This window comes from Perca flavescens, chromosome 3, assembly GCF_004354835.1.
Source record: "Perca flavescens isolate YP-PL-M2 chromosome 3, PFLA_1.0, whole genome shotgun sequence".
Taxonomy (NCBI): Eukaryota; Metazoa; Chordata; class Actinopteri; order Perciformes; family Percidae; genus Perca; species Perca flavescens.
The window spans coordinates 39,695,948-39,706,558 of record NC_041333.1 but is presented as its reverse complement, the minus strand read 5'-3'; the positions used below and the strand labels follow the sequence as shown (position 1 = coordinate 39,706,558).

The window sequence follows — 10,611 nt, the reverse complement described above, 5'->3', positions numbered from 1 at the left end:
ATATATATATGCAACCTTAAATATTACAAGTGACAACCATTAGCTTAATGTTGACGCCAGTGTGAACGCATTTCCCAGTGAGATAAATCTGTTGCCCCCCTATTAAAGGGTAACTACCGGGTTTTTTTTCAACCTGGACCCTATTGTCCCATGTGTTTTTGTGTCTAAGTGACTGATGGGAACAACAAACTTTGACATTGGTCCAGTATTAAGCGAGATCGCTGCAGTCGGCAGCGGAGAAACAAGCTACAGTTTAAGTTAATTGGACAATTGTCCAGCTTGTATTTACCTTCACTAAAGTGCTCATTTTGCTGCTGACAGACTCAGATTATTATTCTAAGTGTCTGACAACATTATGGAAAGGATCCCTACAGAGATAGAGCTTTTAGTTAAAGAGTAAGATCCTTTTTTTAAACATAAAAACATCCGCATAATTGCGTTCGCTAAACCCACCAGACTCCATGTAAATAAACAGTGATTCAAGCATCGTCAAACACACTTCATTCGACGTCGACAGAAACAAAAAAAAAACTATGAAAAGCCGTTTTTAATCGTCTTTCCACTTTTTCAACCATCACAGCTCTAGTTTAGGTTGAAATAAACACATAGGTTACTGATTTACGTGTGTAAATATGTTGGCTCTATACACGCTAAAAGTATGGCTTTTTTAAATGGAGTCTGGTGGGTTTAGCAGCGTTCCAACTTAATACTGGACCAATGTCAAAGATTGCTGTTCCAGGTTGAAAAAAAACGTTAATTACCCTTTAAAGCTACATTGTGTAATGTTTTGAGTTGATTCTTTTACATCCGAATTATGGGTTTCTTTCAACCAAATTGCCCCAAAGATAAAATGGATTGTTGTTTTTCCCCTCCCACATTTAAGAAGGTTTCCCGACATTTTTTTCCCTTTTTTTTTTTTAAAACGTTCTTTTATCAATTTCTATCAATTGAATAAAACACCCAACTTTAACGAAAGTAGCGAACTGATCATTTATTTTACGGTTGTACGGATCCATCCATGTTTTTTCTTTTGACAGTTTTGCTTAAAAGAAACCCAATTTTCTGATATAGAAACCTTTTATGAAAATGAGGACAACTGGAGGGTTAAAAACCCACCAGATCATCACGGCGGCGTGTTTCTCTGAATGACCTTTCACCGGCCGGTCCAGGTTCATACGTCACTTTAGGACACAAACTGTTCAACGTGGCGTGAAGGCAGACGGAGCGGTCCGCCGCTGCTGTGGAGACGGTTTCCGTGTCAGCCAGAGGTTCAAAATTTAAAAATGAGTCTGATGTGACTTTGTTTCCAGGCTACGTTCAGTCCCGTTCCACTCATCCTGTTTTTAACAAATGCTTCTTACTGCTTTAAGTGTTAAATTGTGCATAATAAACAGTAAACTATCACGGTGCTGAAAGGGTCTGTTTTCTTCTGACTGACGATGAACAGATGGATAGAATCTGCCGACGCACAATTACGCACAATTTTCTGCAGAATTTTCTGCTTAGGCTACATTTACATCTCTACGTTTTGGTTTAAAAACTAATATCTTCTGCTACGTTTCCCCCTCTCATTCCCCCTGCTCTGGTGTTCCCCCCTCTCATTCCCCCTGCTGTGGCGTTCCCCCCTCTCATTCCCCCTGCTGTGGCGTTCCCCCCCCTCTCATTCCCCCTGCTGTGGCGTTCCCCCCTCTCATTCCCCCTGCTCTGGTGTTCCCCCCCTCTCATTCCCCCTGCTGTGGCGTTCCCCCCTCTCATTCCCCCTGCTGTGGCGTTCCCCCCCCTCTCATTCCCCCTGCTGTGGCGTTCCCCCCCCTCTTATTCCCCCCTCTCATTCCCCCTGCTCTGGTGTTTCCCCCTCTCATTCCCCCTGCTGTGGCGTTCCCCCCCCTCTTATTCCCCCTGCTGTGGCGTTCCCCCCCCTCTTATTCCCCCCTCTCATTCCCCCTGCTCTAGTGTTTCCCCCCTCTCATTCCCCCTGCTCTGGTGTTTCCCCCCTCTCATTCCCCCTGCTGTGGCGTTCCCCCCTCTCATTCCCCCTGCTCTGGTGTTTCCCCTCTCATTCCCCCTGCTCTGGTGCCCCCCGCCCCCCCTCTCATTCCCCCTGCTGTGGCGTTCCCCTCTCATTCCCCCTGCTCTGGTGTTCCCCTCTCATTCCCCCTGCTCTGGTGTTTCCCCTCTCATTCCCCCTGCTCTGGTGTTTCCCCTCTCATTCCCCCTGCTGTGGCGTTCCCCATCTCATTCCCCTGCTCTGGTGCCCCCCCCCCTCTCATTCCCCCTGCTGTGGCGTTCCCCCCTCTCATTCCCCCTGCTCTGGTGTTTCCCCTCTCATTCCCCCCTGCTCTGGTGTTCCCCCTCTCATTCCCCCTGCTCTGGTGTTTCCCTCTCATTCCCCTGCTCTGGTGTTTCCCCCTCTCATTCCCCCTGCTGTATGTTCCCCCCTCTCATCCCCCTGCTCTGGTGTTTCCCCTCTCATTCCCCCTGCTCTGGTGCCCCCCCCTCTCATTCCCCCCCTGCTCTGGTGTTTCCCCCTCTCATTCCCCCTGCTCTGGTGTTTCCCCCCTCTCATTCCCCCTGCTCTGGTGTTTCCCCCCCTCTCATTTCCCCCCTGCTCTGGTCCCCCCCCCCCTCCTCTCATTCCCCCTGCTCTGGTGTCCCCCCCTCCTCTCATTCCCCCTGCTCCGAGCCCCTAAACCGGAGACATTAGGAAACTCTTCTGACCCGTTGTGGTTGGTAATCTGCGGGGTTGTGATTCAGTCTCAGCCGACGCAATCGGAGACCTTTGGCAACGCCGACGGCAACGTCCTTATCAGTCACGACGTCTCGTTCACTTGATACTTAAAGCTACTAACGTTACCATGGTAACTACCAGCTGCCTCCTGTTTATGTGCAGAATACGAGAATGATGTTGAGATTTTGGTTTGGGCGTGAGATTAGTTCTTCTCCTGGAGATAGAAACACACAAGGAGAGGAGTATAAATGTAATTTTTTTTTTTTGATTTTCAAATACGTCACCAGTCAATACAGAAGGAAATATTCTGGAGCCTATTTTGCAGTCAATACTGCCGACGTCGTCTTTGCTGTAATCAGATCAGAATATATTTATGGGAAACATCCATGTGTCCAGACAAGGCTAGCAGCAGCAGCGCCGCCACAGACACATTTCTGGTGTGTAAAACATGAAACGCCACGCAGCCAGTGTGCAGGAAGCCCAATAGCACGATTGAAGCGGACTTCCTGTTAAGTATCTGCAGTTCTAAACAGAAGAGTCCCGAGAGCAGAGGTGAGTTTCTGTCGAGTCTTTATTAAAAAAAGTAAACCTGATCCAGAACACAGTGCAGAAAGAAGGCCGGTTCACACAGTCAACACCCCCGACACCGACATCTGATCGGGGTCACCGCGCGTTACCTGTGTGAACGCCATCCTGCCGACAGTTTACACACTTCTGTACAGCCGCTACGGGAACAGAGACGGGACAAAAATGGGACTGAGGAGGAAGAAGAGGAGGTCAGTGGATTAGCAAAAGACAAACACCTTCATATTCAGGAGAACAAAAAAAGAGCCTGAGGGAAGATTTTATTCTCAAATCCAATATTAAAAAGCTTTGAAGAAAAAAATAAAAATACATGATGGTACTTTGGACAAAAAACTCAAAATGTCACCAAAATGATTCTTTGATCAGCCATGTTAGATTTCTCTCTGATGCAACACACACACACTTACACTTTAAGAGATAAAGCTAATGTAGCTGATCTCTAACTAGAACTGGCTACCAGTAGGTTAAGCTAAAAAAAAGTGCTAACTCTAACATAATGTCAAACTTAGAAAATGTAGCTAACTGATAATTTAAGCTCATGTTGTATATTTTACTTGTTTTGAGACCTAGCTAACACAGCGGACTGCTAACATTAGCCATCTTCGTTGTCCTGGACGTTAAGCTAACTACTAATATTACGAACTGCGTTAACTTTCTGCAAGTCATCATTAGGGATCCAGTTTGTTTGGAGCTAAATCTAATGTAGCGAACATAAGCTACATAATTGGTTTATAGACAATTACTAATCACAAAAGTTATGAACTTAGCTTCATCTTTAAGTCCATAATGCTGAACATGTAACTGACTGCTAAAATTAGTGTAGAGCTAACATTAACTGACATTATGGACCAGGCTTGCTTTAGAGCTAGCGCTAATGACTGCTAACATAAGCTAAATGTTATGGATCTTGCCAGTTTTGGATGACTAACATAGCTAACTGATAATATAAGGTAATGCGAAAGATTTGGCTTGTTTTGAGATATAGCTAATGTAGCTGACTGCTAACATTAGCTAGCTTAGTTGGCTTAGATGTAAAGCCAACATTAGCCTTAACTGCATTAGTTGTACCTCCAGGTCCACTCACTGCTAACATTAGCTTCTATGGTTACTTAACTTAGGAGGTAAAAGCTAACATTGTGCCAACATTAGCGAACATTGTGGATCCAGTGACAGTAGCTACTGTTATGGGCTTGGAGATGAAACTGACCGCTAACGTTACTTTACTTGAGGTAAAGCTAATGTAACGCTAACATGAGCCATGAGCTTTGTGGATCCAGTTGGTTTTGGAGATGATGCAAAATGGAGCTCACTGCTAACATAAACGCTACATTCACGTGGTGTCAAATTTATTAGAAGAATGAGTTCACAACTAGGACAAAAGCCTGTAAATGTCGCTCTCCCCTTTGCGTCTTTTTTGCTAGCTGAGTTGGCGCCATAGTTCATGGCAAGATACTTATTTGTTTATTGCACATACATTTTTTGCTCATGTGTAATTTGTAAAATGGTAACCGGTTGTAACAGTTAGCGGTATACGTAGAGTGAGCAAGATTAGTTAAACAAGTTATTTATTAGCATTAATTTAATAAGTCAAGTGAAGCAATATGTGAGTGGTTTTAGGGAGAAACTAACACTAAAGCTTCAAACTAGCTATTGTTTAACCCTTGTGTTGTCTTGTAACGTTTTGTTCTTCTGGGTCAAAATTAAAAATTAAAATGGTAAGACACTTTTGTCGCTTTTCCTGTGTTTTTTTTATCACTTGTTTCAACGTTCGTCACTTTTCTCGATGTTCTTTATCAATTCTACTTCAAATGCTATAAAATTGAATTAAACACTCAAATTCAATGAAAATAGTGAACCGATTGTTTTGACCGTTGTTTGGAACCATCCACGTTATTTATTTTGACAATTTGGTTGAAAGAAAACCCAGATTTCTGATACAGAAACTTTTTGAAAATGGGTCGAATGTGACCCGAGAGTTAAACTTAAACTCTGAGCAATAAAACAACACATCTTTGTAGAATTCATGTTTTTTCCCCACATTACGACTTAATCTTCAACACCAACAAGTTGGAAGAAGGACGTCCTAACTCTGGAAAACTGCACCATAAGGGCAGTACCTGAATGCAGCATGAGCTAATATTCTGAGATCAAATTAACCCAACTACTACGGATGTTTGCAGCCAGTTCTCTTTTATTCTGCGGATCATTTTGGAGTAAGATTTCGAGTTGTTTAGCCCAAAGACCAGATGAGTTTACAGCAGATGTTCACATTCTGACCTCAGGCTTCAGTAAGGCAGAGCTGGACCTGAAGATGGGGGAGGAGAGGAGAGGGGGGATTGTTCAGGAAAACAACACATTAAAAATAAGGGGGAAAAAAAATAAAGTGAATAAATCCTATGGAGGTTAAAATCAGAGGGGCATCCGGTTGCCCTCGACGCTGATTTTAACAGCGTGTCCCGGCTTCGTCAGGCGCCGGATGTCGGCGATCCGACGCATCTGTTTATCAACGCGGGACATTCCCTTCTTCACCTGGCCGTGCTGCAACAAACAGGAAACAACAGATTAGAGAGAAGCTGCCGACGTGTTCAGGGTCGTGTTGTGTGTTAAACCATCAGGGGTTCTCAAAGTCTGGACCGAGGTCCGCAGCCCAAACGGACCGGGACCATAAACATTGTGTTCTAGACTTATGAAGTGTAACGTTTTCCATTTTGAAATAAATCTTATTAAAATCGATACGTTGTTAGTAATGTGAAGAAAAAAAAAAAAAAAAAAAAAAAACGTTGGAAAAGGTGGAAAACTGCCAGACAAAAAAGGCCCGAATGTTTTTTTGTTATTGCCAATCGTAAATGTAATAATAATGTGATGCAGACCTTTGGGTGATGCGTTTGAGAACCCCTGATTTATTCCTTTAAAAAAGGAAAGAGTGATTATATAGCAAATCTTATGCTGTATTGATGCACACAAACGTTATAAAACTTTTTTTTTTGAAGTTGTAATAAAAGCAGAGTGTTTTTAGCCAGTCTCCGGGGTCACGCAGAGAGAGTTAAAACCCTCGGAGATGATGCATCACCAAAACTCCCAGAAGTCACAACCTCAAACCAACATTAAGTTTGTTAATAGTGTGCGTGAGAGTGTGTGTGTGTCTGTATGTGGGTGTGTACGTCTGTTTGTGTGTGTGTGTGTGTGTGTGTGGTGTACAATTCAACCAGTAAAAAAAATAAATTAAAAAAATATATTAACTTCTGAGCTGAAGTTCAATCATCAAGTGGCAGAGGTAGAGGCAGTTATGTTTCCTGTACGGGACTCTCACACATTTTTTTTCACCGGGCCGTCTGACGGCCAACGAAGTGAATATATTCTATATTGACGACGTGTCACTTCCGGGACTGTCCAGGTGCTTCTCCTGGATGTCCTTCATTTCTTTTGGATGTGTGTCCTCTGTCTCTGTGTTGGTGTTCTAACCTCCGGCTGATTGGTGAGGACTATGGTTAACTGCTCCTCAGATCTCTGCAGGGTAAATCCAGACAGCTAGCTAGACTATCTGTCCAATCGGAGTTTTCTGTTGCACGACTAAAACTACTTTTGAACGTCCACATGTTTCACCAAAACAAGTTCCTTCTTGAGATTATTTAGCAGAGGCACCGTGGCTCCGTCCGGAGCTTAGCCCCGCCCACGATGATTGTGATTGGTTTAAAGAAATGCCGATAAACCAGAGCACGCTTTTCTCCCATCCTGGAATGCTGTGTGGACTGGCCAGACCCTCCTCCGCAGAGCTGTGGAAGAAGGTCTGGCAAAAGCGAGAGGAGTGCGACTGCGACCCAAACGGAGGAAGGTTAGATCAGTGTTGGCGTTAGTCACGCTGGTCCCAGGACGAGTCAGACAGAGACGGTTCCCCGCGGACAGACGCTCCACTCCGTCGGTTATCTGTTCATAAACAACACGGCGGAGCATCTTGTCCGGGGGGAAAGACTCTTTGCAGATACCACACACACACACAAGTTTGAGCCATCACCGCACGCCCTCATGCAGAAGGACTTACTGCCCGCCCCCCCCCTCTGCGGGGCCGGCGGCGGGATCTACAGGGGCATCCGGTTTCCCTCTATGCTGATCTTGACAGCTCCCTGCAGGCGGCTCAGTTTCCTCTGCTCGGCAAAGCGCCGCTTGTGCTTCTCCACCATGCTGAGGCCTTTCTTATAGCCGCTCTACAGAGGACCAATCACAGCTCAGCTGATTACCTCACTTCCTGTGGTACAGACAGCACCTTCCCCTCCACACCAGAACAACGCTTCCCACACGGGGTCATCACGCTCAGCGACACCACATTTTCTCATTCAAGTTTCTATCAGTGAGAGCTACAAGTTTATACAGTGTACCGTCACAGAAATATGTTTAACACACCAAATATAAAATCTGCATTACGTAAATAAAGTATTAAATATAACACAAAAGTGTAAATGTTGACATTTATTGGAATATTGCGAATGTATCGATTATTATTTCAAGGTTTTTGAGATATTTTAAAAAGACATTTATTCCTAAATATGCCTATGAAGTTAATGCTGAATAAAGACCTGGGTTGTGTCTCAAAGTGCCTACTGTCACACTTCAAACACTTAGTTTTAAGTGTAGAGAATGCTAAAAAAGTACCAGGATGACCCCCTAAAAAACAGTCAAAAAGTTCAGTGAGGAACGATGGACCCTACTTGCACTAAACGGGCGCCATTTCGACTACGAAGCGGAGAGGGGAGGGACCAGGGACGTCGACCGGCAGCTGATTGGACGAATGAGTCACGTGGGTCTGGCTGCTCCCCAGACAGAATACGATCTCATATTGTACTAAAATAGTTCACCGAAACGTGTTTCTGAAAACATTTTAAGCGAGAAACAGGCCGTGCAGCTTCTGAATCCGTCTTCATTTCAGATCAACAAAGGTCAGTTTAAAAGATTTACGTCAGATTTTGAGAAGCGGCGAGCCGAGCGCCACTCATTTACATACAGGAAAGCCCCGTATTTTTGGCGGGCTGGAAAATCGCGTTCACATGTGTTTGCGTTGGTCCCATTCATCCCGCTAGTCGTTGCCGGTAAGCGTTTTAACATAAGTGTTAATTTTTAACCATCGAAAGTGGGCACTACGGCAGGAAGTGGTCAGTGCACAGAATGAGACACAGCCACAGTATTTATTCAACTCTGTCTGTCGGTTGCAGCCGACAAGGCTTTAAACAGGAAATGGTTATCGCATGAGAGACAGGCTCTAAAAAGGATGGACAGACATTTACAATTTGGAAAAAGACAACAGGCATTTATCAATCATAAAAACTTACTTTTTCAAATAAAAAACTATTAATTTTCAATCTATGTTGACTTATTTATATACTGTATGTATTGCCTAATGTACCTCTTTATTACCTTAAATGACTTTGCATATATTTGGTGTTGAAACAGTACAGAGAGGTCTGACATCATCATTTAACTCACGGCCATAACTTGCATTTTAGTTTTTACCTTCAGAAAAAAAGGAAACCAGTAACTCACCCTGTTGGACTCCATCTCTACGTTCCATTTGGGTCTTACGACGTAGTCTTTGTTGGAGGGCATCGGCACCCGGGCCCTGGCACAGAACCCGGGGTCTCCGGGTCGCAGAGCTCTGAAGGGGGGAGGGGAGAAGAAGAGGTGTTGAGGTATAGTAATAGTAGACAGTGGGCCCTATTTTAATGATCTAAGGTGTGTTTAGTGCATGTACGAATCCACTTTTGCTAGTTTTGACGGCGAAAATAAAAGGGTCCGTGGTCCTAAAGGGTTCTACTTAGTGTCTTCATTAATCAGGTGCGTTTTGCGCGTAACATGCAATAAACCAATCTGTCCCTGGTGGAGTCTAAAGAGGCTGCAGAGCAAGCATCTCACCATCACCAACGTTATCCACACGATGATGATGTCTATGCCTCTGATGTGGACAATGTGAGTTATGATGGCAGAGGGGTCGATTATGTATTCAACATGGCTGGTTACTCTGCACTTTATTGTTGGTCTTTTATATTTATTTTGAAAGTCGGTCACTAGTGAATATTTTTGGGCTTCTAGTCCACTGGTTTTCAGGTCTTGCCCACATCTCATTCTGTACTGTATATCTATGATGTTCTTCATGTACTATATGCCTTGCTGTAAAACCAAAATGGCCTCCCAGGGACAAAATAAAGTTGAAGTGAAAACTGAAGCTCAACTTACTTTTCCTCCCCGGTCAGCTGTTTCTCCAGGTCTCTCCGGGGCGTCTGACCACCCGAACTAGAGAGAGAGAGAGAGAGAGAGAGAGAGAGAGAGAGAGAGAGAGAGAGAGAGAGAGAGAGAGAGAGACTTTGGTTTATATCAGGATGGATTTAACAGGTATGGGAAACGGAGCAGAAACACCACCAGCTGAGTCTCCGTGCTATTATTAGCATTCTCCACCTCACAGCAGTTAGTCAGCGTTTCAGCGCAACGCCGAGAAAACACCCGACACCTCCGCAGATTCCCTCTCCGCGTTGCTATCTCGGGACCTCCGGCATCGGCACGGAAACACAATCTTCCCCGCCTGAGCTCGTGTAAGTCCCGATGGCTCACGTCTCTTATCTCAGCTGACCTTATGAAGTTATTTTTGCACAGGAGGACTACGGTGGATTCCATCCTCCGTCTCTTACATCCCTCCAGCGCTTACGGACTCAAACACGAGAGACCATGGATGGGGACTCGCGTTTGAAACACCGTGACTTCAGACTTGACTTGATACTCCTCCTCAAAAGACTTCAGACTCAACTTCGAGGAGGGCACAACTCGCCAACAATCACACTTTTAGGAAATGTGCGTAACCCATGTCCTCCCTACGTAACACGTGAAACCTAACGTATCTCTTGCGAGAGAGAACAAACATGTCGCCAGTTTTGGCTTTATAAACTTCAGACAACAAGGCCCAAACAAAAGAAGCGCTGAATGCAAAATATGTAGTATCAAGATAAAGGAATCTGGCTCAACCGTATTTCATTTCATCTGAAAAGCAGCTGAAAGCGCACCCTGATAGGTTAGCACACGTTTTTAGCTTAGCATTGGCCATCTAAAGTTAGCTTGCTTCTTGCGTTCGCTAGATGTTAGGAAAAGATGAATGAGCACTTGATTGTTTGCCAAAGTTGTGGTAGTTTAATTTTGTAATCATTTACATCCCGCTGGATGCAATGCTTTGAATTCCTGATATATAGCTCTGCAGTGTTCTGATACAACACTCATTTTATTGTTTTATTTAACCTTTATTTATCCAGGTAAGTCGATTGAGA

At 44.4% G+C, this 10,611-nt stretch overlaps 1 protein-coding gene across 1 annotated transcript in view; it reads right to left on the bottom strand.

The window, feature by feature from the left end:
• Nucleotides 1-3,281: 3,281 nt before the first annotated feature.
• iws1 (interacts with SUPT6H, CTD assembly factor 1) overlaps nt 3,282-10,611 on the bottom strand; it is a 24,975-nt gene continuing 17,645 nt past the window's right edge. The window contains exons 14-16 of the mRNA XM_028574055.1: nt 9,536-9,592; nt 8,846-8,957; nt 3,282-5,851 (exon numbers count right to left, since the gene is read on the bottom strand). Of these exons, the coding sequence (XP_028429856.1) occupies nt 5,723-5,851; nt 8,846-8,957; nt 9,536-9,592 (298 nt within the window). The 3' untranslated portion in view covers nt 3,282-5,722. The remainder of the gene's footprint in view (nt 5,852-8,845; nt 8,958-9,535; nt 9,593-10,611) is intronic.